The following is a 17,754-nucleotide window of genomic DNA, read 5'->3' as shown; positions in this document are numbered from 1 at the left end:
ATTCCCAGTCCGGGCTCTCCCAGTCCCACTGATTCCAGCCCTTGGGGGTCTCTCTTACACATCTGTGAGGCAAAACCTCCAGAAGAGGCACAAGAACACACACCTGACCAAGGAGGAATCTAGTTATTTATTATCCAACATCCCAGAACAAAGATACTCTCCTTAAAGTGCCTTTTTTTTGTTGTTTTTTTTAATTATTTTTAACGAGCAACTTTGTACCGAGGCTGCTCCCCGTGTCCTCCTCACGCTGGCACTGGCTTTGCTTTGCAGCAGGTCTTGAAAAGGAGAACAAACATTCATTCACACTTGGGAGTGGGGAAAAACATTCCTGGGGATCATCCACGCTAAACTCACTCCAACAATCCCGGCTGCTGCAGGGGGGGCTTCCAGCAGATCTTTTCCCAGCGGGATCTGCAGCAGCTCAGGCTTCTGGGCCACACTCACTGTCTCCCCTCTGCCCTTCCCAGAGGGTTCTTGTAGCATGAAAAGGGAGTTGCTGTCGAGGGAGAGGTGCTGGAGGTGCTGTGAGGGCGCAGCAGGACGTGCTGACGGTTCTTCCTACGGAATTCCAGAGCGGGAGCGGGGTCCGGGGAAGCAGGAGGGGCTGGCTCCGTCGAGGGGCTGTTAGTCCTGCTGGACTCGGAAGGTCTCGTAGTCCTCGGGGATGGTGTCTGGGCAGAGGAAAGCAGGCAGGGATGAGGGGCAGGAAGAGCAGTGGAAAGCAGGAGCAGCTGCTGGGGGATGTCCCAGCCTGGGGGTGGCCCCGGGACGGAGGAATAACTGGAAAGCAAACCAGCCCAAGTGTCCCTGCTCGGGTTTGGGAACCCACCGTTGCAGCGGTAGCGCAGGTTGGACCAGATGATGTTCTCCTGGGAGAAGCAGAAGACCCCGAGGCGTCCCCCTCGCATGGTGGTGTCCAGGACGACTCCGGTGTCTGCCACGACCTCGGGGCCCTCGTAGAAACGAGCCCTGGGGGACAACAGGGCTGTGAACACGAGACCTCCCCGGGCAACGGGGCTGCCCCACCCCTGAGAGCATCCAAAGCCAGGATGGAGCACCCCGGGATAGCAGAAGGTGTCCCTGCCCACGTCCCTGGATGAGCTTTAAGGTCCCTTCTGTCCTGGGATTCCACGAGGCTGATTTTCCCTGTGCCATTTGCTCTCAGGAGGACACTGTCCCTCCTCTCCCCTTTTGTGTCCAACCCCCCCCGAGCTGAGCAGGGGGAGTTCTCTGCAGCCCCTCACCTGATGTACCCGACCTGCGGCCGGTGCTGCAGGAACCAGCGATAGGAAGTCTTGTCCTTCCAGCCGGAATTCCGAGGGTCCTTCCAGAGCAGCTTGACCTGGTCAGTGGTGTCTCCCGTGTGCCAGAGGGAATTCCGGAGATACTCACCTGGGCCTGTTTTGGACTTCACTGCCTGGGGTGGGGAAGAGGCTGCTCAGTGTGTGGGTGAAGACGTGGAGCTGCCACAGCCGCTTCTCCCGAAAAGGGCACAAAAATCCCCCCGGGGAATTTTTTTTTCCTTGGTTTTCTTTACCTTCAGCTGAATTCCAGGTTCTGCCACTGCTCGGAAGGGGTTTGCCTGCCAGTAGGTCTGTTCCATCTGCTTCCACATGACCACGTAGAAGCTGGAGCTGTCCTGGTACCCAAATATGAACCCGGCGTAGTCGTCGTCCGTGGCCGTGTTGACGTGGAACGTGCCCTCAAAGTCCACCCCGTTGAATGCCGTGTAACCTGGTGGGAAAACAACCCCTCTGTGTGCCAAGGCTGATCCATTTTTTTTTTTTTTAATGGATTCAGGACAGGGGATGGATTTTGCCCGGTGAAATCCGAGGATTTCTTTACTACACAAAGTATTTTGTAGGAGGTGGAGGGAGTCGTTAAGTCGCGGCTGAAATACTCGTCAGGGCTGTACTGAGGGGTGATTTTCCAACAGGACGAAGGGAATTCCTCACCTACAGCCAGGCCAGGATCGCTGTTCATGGTCTGGACAATCTCCATGCCCTGAGGAAGAGGAAGGTTGACTCATTAGTGCTGTTCCAAACCTACCAACCTCCCTCTTGCTCAGTGACCAGCACTCCAGGATCCGGGAACCGTCGAACGGCGCCACGAAACCTGCAGAGCCTTCCAAGGAAAACTGCATCCCACCCGTGCTGGGACACTCTCCTACCTGGTTGAGGACGATCCAGTTGGGGTCAATCTGTGCATCCCCCTCGGGGTCCAACACCACGGTCTGGAAAGCCCTGAAGTCCGTCAGGGTCACCTCGGCGTTCTCGGGGCACACGTCGATCCTGTCGATCACCATGTCCCTGTCGAAGTCGTCCTCGCACACGTTCCCCACGCCGTCCCCTGCGGGCAGAGAGGAGGAGCCACGAGCTCTCCACGGGTTCTCCTGCCCCTCACACCCGGGTTTGCTCCGTTTGGAGTTCCAGGTGCTGCGGGGGCAGGTTTGGAGCACTGGGACGCTCCGAGGCAGCTGCAGAGAAACCAGGAGGCTTCTCCTCCCCTCAACCCACAGACACTGCTGGAGGAGAACCTTTCCCAGGCGTGACCCTGATGGCAGGGCTGTGGGATCTGAACCTGTCCCAGCTCTGGATCCCTGTGGATCTCCAGGAGAACCCATCCCCTTACCATCCGAGTCCTCCTGGCCGGGGTTGGGGACCAGCCTGCAGTTGTCGGGGCCCGGGGGTTTCACGTCTGGGATCCCGTCATCATCATCATCATCATCACACTCGTCCCCCACCCCGTCACCGTCCGTGTCCACCTGGGAGCTGTTGGGCACTGTGGGGCAGTTATCCCGGGAATCCTGGTGGCCGTCCCCGTCGCTGGCAGGGAGACAAGGGCAAGGGAAAAAGGTTACCCACTGCCAGGTGCTTTGGAACAAGCAGGGAAAACCTTCCCAGGAGCTGGGACCCTCGGCAGGGGCAGCAGGACTGGGTGGTTTTAGCTTTAAGGAGCCTCGAGGTGTTGGTTACACCCAAAATAGATGGGAAATGTTCCCGCTGGGCAACCCAGGGAGGGTCCATCCTTCCACTGGCTGCTTTTTTGGGGGGGTCTGAAGAAAGTTCCACCTCTCTTTAACCTCTTAATCTTTTTTACTGGATAAGGCCAAGCCAGGCTGTCCCTTTTTCTCCCTTTTTCTCCCCCAGGATTCCACACAGACAGGGGGGATTTTTGCAGCAAGGCCTCACCTGTCCTGGTTGGTGTCACAGACGTCTCCCACCAGGTCGTGGTCGGTGTCTTTCTGCCAAAATAAAGGAAGAACAATTTAAATTTCCCCACAGATCAAGAGGGGGAACAGGCAAGAGAGAGAACAGAGGGAGAGCTGCCCAGGGGGGGAAGGCTTCTGCAGGATTTACAAGCTGCTGTGGCCGAACACGGAGGAACAGGGAAGGAAGGGAGAGCCCAGAGTGCAAAAGTTCCTCTCTGAGCTGATGTTTGCTCTCAGGGGAACGTCGTTTTGTGCTGCAGGGTGGCAGCCAAAACGTGCCAGAGGTGCTCTGGGTGAGTCCCCAGGAGGGAACACCCTGGCAGATGCCACAGGCACAGGTTTGAGGGAGGAGAATGAACCTGGAAGGCAAAACCCGGGAAGGTTCCGTACCTGGTCTGGGTTGCTGAGGGTTGGGCAGCTGTCACAGGCATCTCCCACACCATCCCCATCCCCATCCCTTTGGTCAGGGTTAGGAACTCTCCTGCAGTTGTCCACTGTGTTTTTGATCCCTGGGAAACGGGCAAAATGGATCCATCAGAAAATCCAGGACAGGTGAACTCGTGTGATAAAGCAACAAATTCAGGGTTTGTGAGTGTTCTGCTCTAAGGGATGTCCCTCAGGGTCTCCCTTAGGAGATCAGCAGGTCCTAAACCACCCCCAGACTGTCCCACAGTGGAGGTCTGAGCACCACCCTGGGAGAGACGTTTAAACCCTGCGAGGGCTGAACTGGGAGGACACTGGTGTGGCCGAGAGCTGAGCTGGAATCCCAGCAGGAATTAGTTCTGAGGCCTCTGAAGGCCTGGGAGGATCCGTGGGAAGGGCCCAGCAGAGATGCTGTGAACTGAGATGACAACACACAGGTACCCCCGGAATTCCAGGCAGTGGCAGGACTGGAGGAAAAATCATTTCCAAAGGGGAGAACACTGGACTTTAATATCATTAATTTCAAACAGTGGGCCTGGGGAAAACCACCCACCCTGGAGTTCTCAGGGCTTTTCTCATCCCTCTGTGGGGATGATAAAGGACTTATCTGCAGGGACTTCTCTCCTGCCAGGAGGAGAAAACACCCAAAAACCTCTCTGGGAAAAGACGCCTCTTCCAGGTGGGAAAAGTCTCTTCCCAGTCCCTGACAATAAATAAATAAACAAATAAAAACCTCCCAGGAGGGTCTCCTGCCCCTCTCACCGTCCCCGTCCATGTCGTCGTCGCACTCGTCGCCCTTCCCGTCGCCGTCGATGTCCTTCTGGTCGTTGTTCTTCACCTGCCGACAGTTGTCACAGGCGTCCCCGAAGTTGTCCTTGTCGGCGTTGCGCTGGTCCGTGTTCCGGGTGTACACGCAGTTGTCCTGCAGGGGGACGGGGGCTGAGGTTTGGGACCGGCCGTCGCTCCCGGCAGCCGCTCCTGCCGCCCTCAGTCCCGGTCACTGCCTGCCCAGGGAATGCCAGGATGGACTGATGGCAGCGGGAGAATCCCCCTTAGTTCCCAGGGGAGCAGGGTTTGGGAAGGCCCTGCAGTGCTCGGGGATGTTCTCTGCTCTCCGCAGGTTTTTGGGGCTTTCAGAAGCACAGAATGGCCTGAGCTGGGAGGGACACACAAGGATCATCCAGTCCGGCTCCTGGCCCTGCCCAGGACACCCCAACAATCCCACCCTGTCCCCCAGAGGATCATCCAAACCCTCCTGGAGCTCTGGCAGCCTTGGGGCCGTGCCCACTGCCCCCCAACCACCCTCTGGGGGAAGAACCTTTCCCTGAGATCCATCTCGACCCTGCCCTGACACAGCTCCAGCCATTCCCTGGGTCCTGTCCCTGCTCCCTGCGCAGCAGAGAACACCCGAATTTAAAAGCAAAAGGTCACGCCGTGACCCGGGCGTTCCCCAAATTCACATTAAAGGTGCTGCTGCTGCTCTGCAGGACCCCTGGGTGCCTTCAGGTGGGGCAGAGCCTGACACCAGAGCCCCGACCTCGGCGTTTGGAATCCCGTCTCCGTCGGCATCGTCGTCGCAGGCGTCTCCGATCCCGTCCCTGTCCGCGTCCTCCTGCCCGGAGTTGGGGACGGTCACGCAGTTGTCCTGGAAGGGAGAGCACAAAACGCCGGGAATGCCACTCACCCTGACCCCCCAAGGCCTCCCCGGCACTTTTTTCCGGGTGGGAATCGCCCAGAATTCCCTGATTTCCCGAGCGAGCCGGGCGGGGCCGGTCTCACCTTGCGGCATTTCTTGTCGGAGCAGCGCTGCTTCTCGTCGGGGACGCCGTCGATGTCCGTGTCCTTCCCGCACACGTAGCCGTTCCCTGCCCACCCCACGAGGCACTGGAAGGCAGCACAGACACCCCGTGAGGCCCGGGGGGGGGTCCCCTGATGGCCACGTCCCTCCAAAATCGAGGGGGTTTTCCGCGAGAACCCGCACCGAGCACCGCAAATCCGGGCGCGAAACGCCCCGCGGGGAAAACCCCGCCTGGGAGGGGCGTTTCTGGTGCAAAGAGCCTTTCCAACAGCTCACATCCAAGCCCTCTGCTTGTTCCCGAGGCTGTGAAGGCAGAGGCAGCAGCAGGACTCGGCTCCGAGGTTGCCGAGCGGGGCTTGTCCCTGCTCAGCTCTGTGGGATGTTCCCCGACATTCCCCAGATTTGTGGGGCTTCAGGAAAGCCAAAGCCCCGAAGGAGCAGGGCTGGATCTGGAGGTGCCAGGGGCTCCCCAGGGAGCGCTGGGAGAGCCGTGGCTGTGGCTCAGGTGCCAGGGAAGGGCCGGGGGGTTTTGGGGAGGAGGGTTCTCCAGGAGAGGGCGGTGGCAGACCCCGGAGAGCGAGGGGAGGGAAAGCGGAGGGGGCAGACCCCGATGGCAGGGAGGGTTGGGAACAAACCCCAGCCTCGGGGAGGTTGGGATCAGATCCCAGGCACGGGGGAGGTTGGGACCAGACCCCAACTGGAGGGAGTGTGAGCAGACCCCAACCACGGGAGGTTGGGACCAGACCCCAGTTACAGGAGGGTTGGACCTGACTCCAACCTCAGGAGGGTGGGACCAGACCCCCACTGCTGGAAGATGGGATGAGATCCCAGTCGTGAGGGCGTAGGACCAGACCCCAGCCCTGGGGAGAGATGGACCTGCCCCCAAATTCAGGAGGGCCAGACCAGACCCCAGTTGGGACCAGACCCCAACCTCAGGAAGGCCAGACCAGACCCCAGTCCCAGGGGAGTTGGGACCAGACCCCAACCTCAGGAAGGCCAGACCAGACCCCAGTCCCAGGGGAGTTGGGACCAGACCCCAATCCCAGGGGAATTGGGACCAGACCCCAGTCTCAGGAAGGGATGAACCAGACCACAATTGCAGTGGGGTTGGGCCAGACCCCAATCATGGCAGGGTTGGGCCTGACCCCAAACTCAGGGAGGGTTGGACCAGAGCCTGGCCTTTGGGAAGGTTGGTGTCAGATCCCAACCCTGGGGAGTCAGACAGATCCCAAACTTGGGGGTCAGACAGATCCCAACCCTGGGGGGTCAGACAGATCCCAAACTTGGGGGGTCAGACAGACCCCAAACCTGGGGGTCACACAGATCCCAAACTTGGGGGTCAGACAGCCCCCAAACTCTCGAGGTCAGCCCTCACCTGGCAGGACAGGGAGCCGTCCCTCTCCACGATGCACTCGGCCTTCTCGTGGCAGGGGCTGATCTGCCCGTTGGGGCAGCGCCGTCCCGTCTGGCTCTGGCTGCGGCAGCCGCTCACCTGATCCCCCACAAAGCCCGGCTTGCAGGCCCCACACTTGTAGGATCCCTGTGGGAAGAGCAAACCAGGAATTGACTCCCACAGCCCTCCCTCGGCCCCGGCACTGTCCCGGGGAACTGAGGCCCCAAGGCCTGGGAAGGGAGATCCACGAGGGAGACCCGGTGATGTCATGGAATTGTGGAATCCCGGACTGGTTTGGGTGGGAAGGGACCTTTAAGGCTCATCTCCCACTAGCCCAGGGTGCTCCAACCTGGCCTTGGGCACTCCCAGGGATGGGGCAGCCACAGCTTCTCTGGGAATTCCATCCCAGCCCCTCCCCACCCTCCCAGGAAGGAATTCCTTCCCAATCTCCCATCTCTCCCTGCCCTCTGGCAGTGGGAAGCCATTCCCTGTGTCCTGTCCCTCCATCCCTTGTCCCAAGTCCCCCTCCAGCTCTCCTGGAGCCCCTTTGGGCCCTGGAAGGGGCTCTCAGGTTCTCCCTGGAGCCTTCCTTTCCTCTGACTGGAGGATCCCAGCTCTCCCAGCCTGGCTCTGGAGCAGAGGGGCTCCAGCCCCGGGAGCAGCTCCGTGTCCCCGAGCACTCACCCGGGTGTTGATGCAGATGGAATTTGGGACACAGTTGGTGGCAGCCCCGGTCTCACACTCGTTGATGTCGGTGCAAACCTGCCCAGGAAGTACCAAACACCCCTTAAATTCCCTCCTGAGCAGCCCCCACGGCACATCCCAGGATTTGGGCACGACCAGGAGCAGAAGCAAAGCCCCGGCACACCTTGCTAGCCCAGGGCTAGCAAGTTTTCCTCCTGACCAGCTCGAGGTAGATCCCAGCAGTGCTCCTGACCCCGGGCAAACTCCTTCTCCCCCTCTCCAGAGGGGGAAAAATCACTTTGCTGCCAGAATATCCTCCCTGTGGAGGGACAGCAGGGGATCCACGGAGCAGGAATGGCTCCCAACCCACGAGCACCCCTGAGGGGGACAATGTGCCCCTGTGCTCCACCCCAAGCCCAGGCTGCTGGGTTTTTGACTCTGATCCATCAGGAGCTGTCAGGGAAGCTGGGAGGGGGGGGGGGTGGCAGCAGCTGCATGAGCTCTTCTGTGTCCCAGCAGGAAGGGACACACGAGGAAAGCCTGGCTGTCACAGCCACAGAATGTTCTGTCCAGCCTCAGGGAAGGCCTTGGAGGGCAGGTGGCTTTGGGGCTGAGGTGTCAGGACATCCTGGGCACGTCTCTCCTCTCCCTGCATCCGTCTTCCCACCAACGTGTGGGATCCCGGAATCACGCACCGGGTTGGGCCGGAAGGCACCTTAAAGCCCTTAAAGACCCCTTGCCCCAGCCCAGGCTGCTCAGAGCTCCATCCAACCTGGCCTTGGACGCTTCCAGGGATGGGGCAGCCACAGCTCCTCCGGGAAATCCACCCCAGGCCCCCTCCCCACCCTCCCGGGGACGAATCCGTTCTCACGGAGCATCATCCTGCGTTCCCCTCCCGTTCCTCACGGATGGCAGCGCCAGAGGGGAGAGAGTGCCCGACTTCCCGGGGGCACAGGAGGGTTCCTGGGCCTTACCTGTTTGTTGGCCCTGGCATAGGCCAGTCCCACCCCCTGGAGCAGCTGCCCGGTGAAGCCGGGCGGGCAGGGGTCGCAGCGGAAGCCGGGGTTGGTGTTAATGCACTGGACTTTCGGGAAGCAGGGGTTTGCGTTGCACTGAAACAAGAGAGAGGGTGGGCAGGGCTGGGAGGGGGTTCCAAAAGCTGGGGCAGGTCCAGCTCCTGGGGGTTTGTTTAGCTCTGAAGAGCGAGGCGGGAACGCGCGGGAGCTCCGCTGGAGAACGGCGGCTTTTCCCCACCTCAGTCGTTTTCCCCCAAAAAATTCGTGCAGGCAAAGTCAGACAAAGCAACTGTGGGGACTGATCCTCCTCAGGTGGCATCAGTCACCCAGGCAGGGGCTGTCCTGGTTTCACACTTCCCTTCCTGGAATCCTCTGAGCCCAGAGAACTGGACAGTTCCTTACGCTGTGGAATTCCAGCCCCCGGAGGAACCTCAAGACTTTTCCTCATAAACCACGAGACAAACCTGTAACACTCCAAGGCAGTTGTTCATTTACCACTCTGGGAAGGAACTGTCTTTCCAAAATTACTGTGAATGCTTCATTTTCTCCCACACTTCATTGTTTTCCCTGAATTCTTCCTCTCTGCACTGGCAGATGGGTCCCATGAATACAGCGGTTCCCATGTTTTGGACTACCAGATTATCATCAATCCCAGAAACCTCTCATCGGCCCTTCAGCGGGTTTTTAAATGGCAATGCAACAGAGATGAGATGGCTCTGCCTGGTGGAATAATCAAGGAGCTTAGGAATATGGTTTGGGAACCACGGGAGTCCTATGGACACATGGAATTAATGAGCAGAGCTTCGCCTACACACAGAGCCTAAACTTGATGGAATGCCACAATTCCTAAAAAAAAACCCAAACCCATAGAGTATCTGCCCAGCAAGGTTTGATTTAAGGGCAGAAATAAAGCAGTCCAAGCAGTGTGGTGAGATTTGCTGTTTCCAGGACTGCTTGGGAAGGATTTGATTCCATTCCACACATAATAAATCTTATCTCCAACAACTCATCAGCTCGGAGGCCTGTGAGGCCGGAGGAGGCTGCTCTGGCCTTCCCAAACTCACCTTCCTGTGTGGCACAAACCAAAGGATTTATCTTGGTGGAGAAAGAAATCCCAAGCTGGCCACGGACAGAGCTCGGGGAGGGGGAGACCCAGAGCCCTGAATTTCCGCTGGAATTCCAGCTCCCGGAGGAGCTGAGAGGCTTCTCCTTCAAACCACGAGGCAAACCTGTGACACCCCGAGGAAAACCGAGGCAGTTCTGTGGCCCCCAGCCCGTTTTTTACCTCGTTGATGTCGGTGCAGTGGGTCCCGTTCCCGGAATACCCGGGGGGACAGGGCCCGCAGCGGAAGCCGGAGCCGGTCTCGGTGCAGGGCACTCCCGGGAAACAGGGATTTGGGAGGCACCTGTTGAACTGTGTGACGGTGATGACGGGGCCTGTCACCTCCGGGCGCATCCCTGGGGGACGAGAGGGATGTTAAGGACGGAGCCAGAGGCCTCAGGAGTGTCCCAGAACTCCACACACACGGAATATCCCTGCCCGCCCTTCCCAAGGGATGAGCAGCTGCAGCTCCTGCTCTGGGAATGGATAAAAATCACGGAATCCTGGCTTAGGTTGGAAGGGACCTTAAAGATTTCTGGCTCAGGGCAGCCAAAAAGCAAATAAGAAGACACAGGAGTCGCAGAATCACGGAATGGGTTGGGTTGGAAGGACAGCAAAGCTCATCCCATCCCATCCCATCCCATCCCATCCCATCCCATCCCATCCCATCCCATCCCATCCCATCCCATCCCATCCCATCCCATCCCATCCCATCCCATCCCACTCCCTGCCGTGGGCAAGGACACCTTCCAGGCTGCTTCCACCTAGACCAGGTTGCTCCAAGCCCCTTCCAGCCTGGCCTTGGACACTTCCAAAGCCTGAGCTCCCAGCCCAGAGCCGAGGCCACGGGGCCAAGGACACTTTTTTGCTCCTCTTTTCTCCGGCTTGAAAGCTCAACATAAAAAAAAAAACCCACCCCTGAAATAAAACAACAAACAACACTCTGCCAGCAGCAAAATCTTCACTAAAAAATAGAAAAGATCTCCCCTGCTTGTGCTTGTCTTCGTGAGAAATAAGAGAGAAGCCCCCAAGTGATGCTGTTCAGGGCTCAAACCCTGCAGGAGGGAGCACAGGAGGACACCCAGAAAGCAGAACAGCAAGCGAGGGAGGCAGAAATCGAGTAACAGAGAGAAAGTTCAGGACAGTTTTATGAGCAAATTATTAAAGCAATTGCAGGGGATGAATGTGTTTCTGTCCTGCGGGTCCCAGAAGCTTTGGTTAATCTCTTTTCCAGCAGAAGCACAATCCCTCCAAGTGCAGGAAAGGCTCTTGCTCCACCCTCTGAGCGTGCTGGCAAATAACAGAGCAGCTCTAGGAGGTTCCTGCGAGCCAGAGACATCGGGGTGAGCTCCAGCCCAGGGAAAACACGGTTACTGGGGAGCAGAGGGCACGATTTATAGGGGGAAATTTATGATCCTGTTTCCCGAATTCCCTGTAAACCACCTCCCTGCCTGGATGGTGGCAGCACTGGGACGGGAGGAATGGCAGGGCAGGGCCTCTTGGGGGGGATGTTCTCTTCCACTTGGAGCTCAGGATCCATCCCAGGGGATGCCCAGGGCATTCCCAGGAGCACAAACCCACCCCAGAGCTCCTGGCAGGGGCAAAGAGGGCTGGAGGGGGTTTGAAGCTTTTTGAGGCTTCTCCTGCAAAGGGGTCCCGGGAAGTTCAGGGAGCAGCAGTCCCTGCCTGCAGGGAATGCCAAAAGCATCCCAAATATCGAGTTCTCCCCGTGACACCCCGGGATAACTGTGACTCTGGGAGCTGGGAGGTGGTCCCAGCTGGCATTTTGCTGCCTGTTTGGACACAAAGGGCACGGAGGGTTTGGAGGAGCACAGGGCTCAGCCCGGGAACTCACCGCAGGCGTCGCACTCCATGACCGTGTTCTTCAGGAATGTTATCTCCTTGATCTGGGAGGGAACAAGAGCCACCACTCAGCCAAAGGTGCCAGGCACACCAAGAGCCCCCAGTGCCAGCAAATAGGGGGGTCTGAGCCTGCCCAGGAGTCCCAAAGGCAGTAACTCCCACCCCAAAGGCTGCTGGGCTGGGCTGTGGCCCCGTTAAATCCCTCCCTGGGCAGTGTTTCCACCCTGGGTAACAAAACTGTCCTGCCACAGGGGCAGGAGACACTTGGCTGGAGCAAACAGGGGCAAGTGTCGTGGAGAAAGGGAAATAAATCCGTGTTTTCTGCTCTGGAGGATGCTGAGCCAGCAATTCCAGAGGGTGAAGGCAGGAGGAGGTTCCGTGAGTGACCCCTGGCACTGCCTGGGCCGTTCTTTGGCCCTCGTGCCATGAGGATGTTTGGAATCTCCTCCTGGAATTCCCTCCAGATCTCCTCTGGGCTCCTGTTGAACATGTGGAGTTGTGCCAGGGGGTTTGGGATGGAACTCAGGGAAAGGTTCTTCCTCCCCAGAGGGTGGTTGGGCACTGCCCAGGCTCCCCAGGGCAGTGGGCACGGCCCCAAGGCTGCCAGAGCTCCAGGAGGGTTTGGACAGGGGGGGATTGTTGGGGTGTCCTGCTGATCCCTGGGGGTCCCTTCCCACTCAGGATATTCCAGGATTCTACAGAAATCCTGCTGCATTGTTGCTGTGGATGTTTCTGTGTTCTCAGGGGACAAATTAAGCCCCAACTCCTTCAATAAAGAGGGGCAGGGGGTGGAGAAGAACGAAGGAAAACCCTGGGGAACATGTCCAGAACTCTTGGACAGTGCTCTGAGGGACAGGGGGGGATTGTTGGGGTGTCTGTGCAGGGCCAGGAGTTGGACTGATGATCCTTGGGGGTCCCTCCCAGCTCAGGATATTCCAGGATTCCATGATCCTGCAGCACAGGGACAGGCTCAGTCAGACCCCAGCTGACATTCCAGCACCTCAGACAGCAATCCCAGCAGGATCCTTCCCAGAAAAACCCTTCCTGCCTGCCCACAGCTGGTGCCCAGGACACCTCCTCACCCCTGGGAACGTGGTGGTGTCACAAAACCTTCTCTCTGCAGCTCCCAGGTTTGGGAGGAGTTTTCATTTCCAGCCTCCCAGCGTGTCCTGAGGTGATGGGATAAAGGATGCAGGGATGGATCCCCCCCAGCTCTCCCTTGGAGCAGGGAATTCAGGGCACTGCTGAGGGACACCAGGGGTTCCTCTGGGCCAGGGATCCTCCAGCATTTGGCTCAGAGGATTTTAGGATCTAATCCTGAGATTCCCTCCAGATTCCCTCTGATCCAGAGGAATCAATCTGATCCTGGAGAGCCAACCTGACTTTTCATCCCACGCTGCTGGACCAAGGAAAAGCAAAGTTTCAGCAAATCTTTGCCCAGATTAAGGAATTCTGACCTGCCACCTTGTTTTTTTTCCAGCTGGAAATGCGAGTTTGCCTCCTGAGGGTGAGCTTTGTGAGGGTGTTGTTGAGAGAAAGGCCATGAATTAAAATAAAATAAAATAAAATAAAAGTAAGATAAATTAAAATAAGACAAAGTAAAATAAAATAAAGTAAAATAAAAATGAAATGAAATAAAATAAAGTAAATCAAAATAATATAAGATAAAGTAAAATAAAAATAAAATAAAATGAAATGAAATAAAATGAAATGAAATGAAATAAAATAAAAGTAAGATAAATTAAAATAAGACAAAGTAAAATAAAATAAAATAAAATAAAAAATAAAATAAAATAAAAATAAAATGAAATAAAATAAAATAAAATAAAACAAAATGAAACAAAATAAAATAAAATAAAATGGTGGAAGAGGGAAAGAACAAACAGAAGAGCTGCTCAGGGAGAAGCAGCTGGAAGGGAACATTGGAAATCATTGCTGGAGGTGCCAGGAGCTGTGTCTGACCTGATTCCCAGTAAACAGTGGGTATTTATGCAGCAGCCTGGAATGTGAGAGGAGCTCAGGGCAGCAGATGTTTTTGTGGATTAGAGGCTGCCCAGTTTGTGCTGCCATTCCAGTTCCCTGGCCCGGGAATCCCTCAGCTCCCACTGGGAAGGACCCAGGCAGAATGGAACCTTTTTTCTGCACTGGGAAGAGCTGAGCAGGCAAACCACCATCTCCTCGTTGGGATGGGAAGGGATCCAAGCACCCAAAAAGCTCCAACCTCCCGGGAGCCAACAGGGATTAAAACAACAGGAGGGAAGAGGGAACACGGAGCTGGTTTAGACCCCACAGGACTTCCCTTAACAGACACAGCCCTTGGAAATCACAGGAACCTCCAGCTTTTCCTAAGCTAAGGTTTTCAACCCAGGTTTTCCCACCTAAGTTTTCCCACCTAAGTTTTCCCACCTAAGTTTTCCCACCTGAGTTTTCCCACCTGAGTTTTCCCACCTGAGTTTTCCCACCTGAGTTTTCCCACCTGAGTTTTCCCACCTAAAAGTTTTCCCACCTAAAAGTTTTCCCACCTAAAAGTTTTCCCACCTAAGTTTTCCCACCTAAGTTTTCCCACCTTAAGTTCTCTGAGTTAAGTTGTTTTATTTCCCCAACTCGAAGTTTTTCCAAGCTTTGCCTCAGCAGTTCCAGACCTGCTGGGACCCCACCTCAGCACAATAACCTGCTCCTCATTCCGCCCCAGGAGCAGCTCCCCAGCTCCAGAGCAGATTCCAAGATCTCTTTCCTGCAGAACTTCAGGGATCAGGTCCCTCTCTCACCCACCTGCTGCTTCAACAGCTCCCGAACCTCCATCAGCACACGGTTGGTTTCTCTCATCTCTTCCAGCATTTCTGGCCCAACTTCACCTCCTAAAAAACCCAGAGCATTGGGAAAAAACACAGAGAGCTGTACCAACCACCTGATGTCCACAGCTCAGCATCCAAGGTGCAGATTCCACCCCGGCCTCTGCCGGTTCCTGGAAGGAGTTTTGCTGGAATCGAGAGAGACTGGACTGGACTAAGGGGTGGAATTTGCTTTGATAACGTGACAATCAGCAGTGCTGGGAGGGAAAGGAGGGAGGGAGGGAGGGAGGGAAGGGCCCTGGGAGCTGTTCCCCTGGCACAGGCCCTGCAGTTCACACTTGGGAAGGATTTGCTGCCAAGGGAAGCAAGTGAAGGACTCGGTGCCGCGGGAGCCGCCGGGAAGGGCCGAGCCCATCGCTGGGTCTCTCCCAGATGTGCTTCCATTCCCCCTGGAGTGGGAAAGGGGCACATCAGCTGCTGCCTCACCTGCTGCCGGGGCACTGAGGGGTTTCCTGCTGAAGGCGGGTTCTTTCCTTTCAAAGTGCCTCGTGGGATCTTTGGGATACAAAGGGACACACGTGCTCATCACCCGCGGGAACATCGGAACACACAACACCTCACAGGGGCACCAGGGGCAGCTGAACAGGAATTTCCCTCCCCTCTGCTGGATTCCAGGCCTGCTGAGTCCTGCTTAAAGCCCGGGCTGGGCTCTGGGATGAGCGGATGGACGGAGCTCATCGTTTCCAGACCGAGGTGGTTTATGAGAAAATTCTCATTTTGAAAAATAATTAGACACAGAGTTCCATTCAAGTTCATCTCCTGGAATCCCACTGTCCAATTCCTGGCTGTCCATGGGAAGGCACCACCTCAGTCCTCCAGGTTTTTTTCCAGCGTTTCTCTAATTTTTGCTTGGTCGATCAACCCTCGGACATAAATCACACCTTGCCTACAGAAACAGGAATGTCTCCCACAGACAGGAGGGGGAAATCAGCTGGAATTTGGGGTCTGCAATCCCTGAGCACGGGGAGTTTTCCAGCTCCAAAGCCACTTGGGAGCCCAGGCCACTGATTTAGTAAAACTGCCTCCTTCTCCCGTGACAAACCTGAAAACCTCGTGGGTCTTCCCTGTAGGGAACCAAAAAGGACTTGGTGAGTATTTGCAGCCTCTCCAACACTTTTGGGTTTGGGAACTGGCTTTGGAAGCCCCACAAACGTGCCATTCTTAGACAGAAAGGCTGAATTAAAGGCATGTTTCTTAATTTACCGAAAGCAAAGAGTTTGCACAGGATTTGTAACCTCAAACAGAGGGTTTGGCTCAGCTCTGCCTGAAAGGCTTCGGGGCAGCTTCCGTTATTCCTGGGAAGGATTTTCCATCCCTGGTGGCAAGAGGGAATTTGAAATCAAAGTTTGGGGGTGGTGGGTGGGTTTAAAATGCAAATTCACTGTAATGACTCAACCACTCCAAAGGAAATCTGTGCCCTTTGCAGACTTTTCCATTGCTGTGAATCCTTCTCGTCCTGCCCCCTCACCTGGATCTCTGTGGCTCTGATGGATCCCACAGATCCTCTCTGAGCTCAGAACTCCCCCCCCTCCCAAAAAAAAAACCCGCCTGGAGGACTGGAACTTCTACATTCCTAGAATTCAGGGCTTCCCTGAGCTCCATGTGCACAGGAAAAGAGAATATCCACGGATCCTGTGACGGGACATTCTGTACAATCTGCTTTTTTTTTTTAACTTAAATCACATAAAAAACGCAGATTAATGCAAAGTGTCCCTTGCAGCTCACGACAAAACCCGACAAAATTTCCAGGATAAATATTTCTCTTTTAAATAAATAAATAAATAAATAAAAATTCAGTACTCGGGAGGGGAAAACTGGGGGGAAAATGTGAGCCTGGGAATTTACACAGTTAAGCCTCGAGTTTCCTACAGAACCCCCAAATATTCCCAAAGCATTCCCTTCCTCCTCACTCCCTCCTGCAACACACAGAGGGAGGGTGTTGCTCCAGAGGAGCCTGGAAAGCGCAGAAAATAGAATTAAACACTCACCTATCCTTCTCTGCTGACAGGAGGAGAAAGGACAGGAGAGGCAGAGGAGGAAAACAACGGCCAGGGCTGGAATCATCTTGGGATCTCGGGGCAGGGTGGGCGGAGGAGCTGCTCCTGCAGCGAGTTCTGGACCTGCAGGTTTGCCTCTGCTCCCCATTAGAGCCTGTGGTTTGCTATTTATGAAGCTGCATTCCTTCCTCTGAAGTTCCTACTCGGATGCTGGACGAGGGGTGGACGTCATCCCTGGCTGCTCCTCCACGGAGAGCGTTGCAAAAGTAAACAAGATGAGAAACTCATCAGCAGTTTCATTTTTTTATTTATTTTTTTTTTTTAACAATTTTCTTTTTTTTTTTAAAGACCAAAATAGGTCAGAAAATTCCAGAATTAAAAGGGTTCTTTTTTTTGTTTTGTTTTTTTTTCCTTCCTCCTTCCCAGACGTGGGACAGACGGGATGATTCCCAGCCGGATCCCTCACAGATTTTTTTCCTCCCCAAACCTCTCACAGGAGACATCTGGGCTCGCCCAGGATTTCAGAAAAGGCTCTTTTGAACCCCCCCAAAGGCACTTTCACTGCTCACAACCAAGGGAGAGCTCTTAAATGATCTCCCAGCTCCAAAGGGGAGCTCCCACATCCCATTTCGGAGGGATTGGGCAGATCCTCCAAGGCTGATTTTTATTCCCTGCCCAAAGGAAGGATGAAGTGCAGAGGTGATGGAAGGGGAGGAAGGGAAGGAAGGGAGGCTTTGCTGCTCTCTGTCTCTGCAGCAGAGTCCCCATCCAGCGTTTTCCATCCGGCATTTTCCACCAGGAGACACAGAGGGGGGTGAGAAATCCATCAGGATTTCAGCCAAAGAAAAGCTGCCCCAGGAAAATCTCCCTCGGGGAAGGGGCAGGTTAAAGTGTTACCTGCAAGAAAAGGTCGGGCTGGAGAGCAGAGAAATTCCTGGGTTGTGAAACCCATCGTGTGTGGATCCCACAACCCCGCTGGGACAGGACAGGAAAGCCCCAGGAAACAGTAGCTCAGTCTTTGAGGTGTTGGAGTATCAGAATTCTTGGATATGGACACAAAGATTTGGGGTTTTTTCCCCTCATTTTTGACCTCAGAGCTCCCCTGTCCGGGAAAACCTGCCCGTCCCTGAGGGAACAGGGGGCAGTGAGCACTAAATATCCTCAGGTTCATCCCACAGGGATGGTGCAGCACATGGATCCATCCCGAAAATAAAGCCATTTACACCCTGGTCCCCTCCTGTCACACCCAGCAAGGGAAATCAGCCCGGAGGGTTTGACCCCCTGGGAGCTCCAGGGGTTCAGCTGGAGACCAGGGCAGACATTCCCAGGTTTTAACATCACTCTGGACAAATCAAACCCCTCCAGCTGACTCTCAAAGATAAGAGACGACTGCTTTTCCCAGTGATGCCCTGGGA

General features: G+C 55.6%; 1 protein-coding gene across 2 annotated transcripts; it reads right to left on the bottom strand.

Annotated features, from left to right (window-relative positions):
• Window positions 1-91: 91 nt before the first annotated feature.
• Window positions 92-16,574, bottom strand: COMP (cartilage oligomeric matrix protein). 2 transcript variants are annotated; one of them, XM_051769354.1, is made up of 20 exons: window positions 16,331-16,574; window positions 14,769-14,837; window positions 14,263-14,348; window positions 11,483-11,534; window positions 9,811-9,983; window positions 8,484-8,621; window positions 7,510-7,587; window positions 6,808-6,972; window positions 5,414-5,518; window positions 5,172-5,279; window positions 4,397-4,556; window positions 3,602-3,720; window positions 3,192-3,244; window positions 2,632-2,825; window positions 2,171-2,349; window positions 1,956-2,004; window positions 1,538-1,734; window positions 1,245-1,417; window positions 830-969; window positions 92-671 (listed from the first exon to the last, which is right to left on the bottom strand). In XM_051769354.1, the coding sequence occupies exons 1-20, from the start codon at window positions 16,485-16,487 to the stop codon at window positions 625-627; spliced, it is 2,442 nt and encodes an 813-aa protein (XP_051625314.1). In that variant the 5' UTR covers window positions 16,488-16,574; the 3' UTR covers window positions 92-624. The 2 variants fall into 2 exon arrangements, with proteins under 2 accessions (XP_051625314.1, XP_051625315.1); XM_051769355.1 differs by lacking the exon at window positions 14,769-14,837 and having other exon boundaries at window positions 16,331-16,573.
• Between the last annotated feature and the right edge of the window lie 1,180 nt (window positions 16,575-17,754).

This window comes from Manacus candei, unplaced genomic scaffold (genome assembly GCF_025592945.1).
Source record: "Manacus candei isolate 608988 ecotype Guabito, Panama unplaced genomic scaffold, ASM2559294v1 h1tg000106l, whole genome shotgun sequence".
Taxonomy (NCBI): Eukaryota; Metazoa; Chordata; class Aves; order Passeriformes; family Pipridae; genus Manacus; species Manacus candei.
The sequence above is the reverse complement of the archived record's forward strand: the minus strand, read 5'-3'. Positions and strand labels throughout refer to the sequence as shown.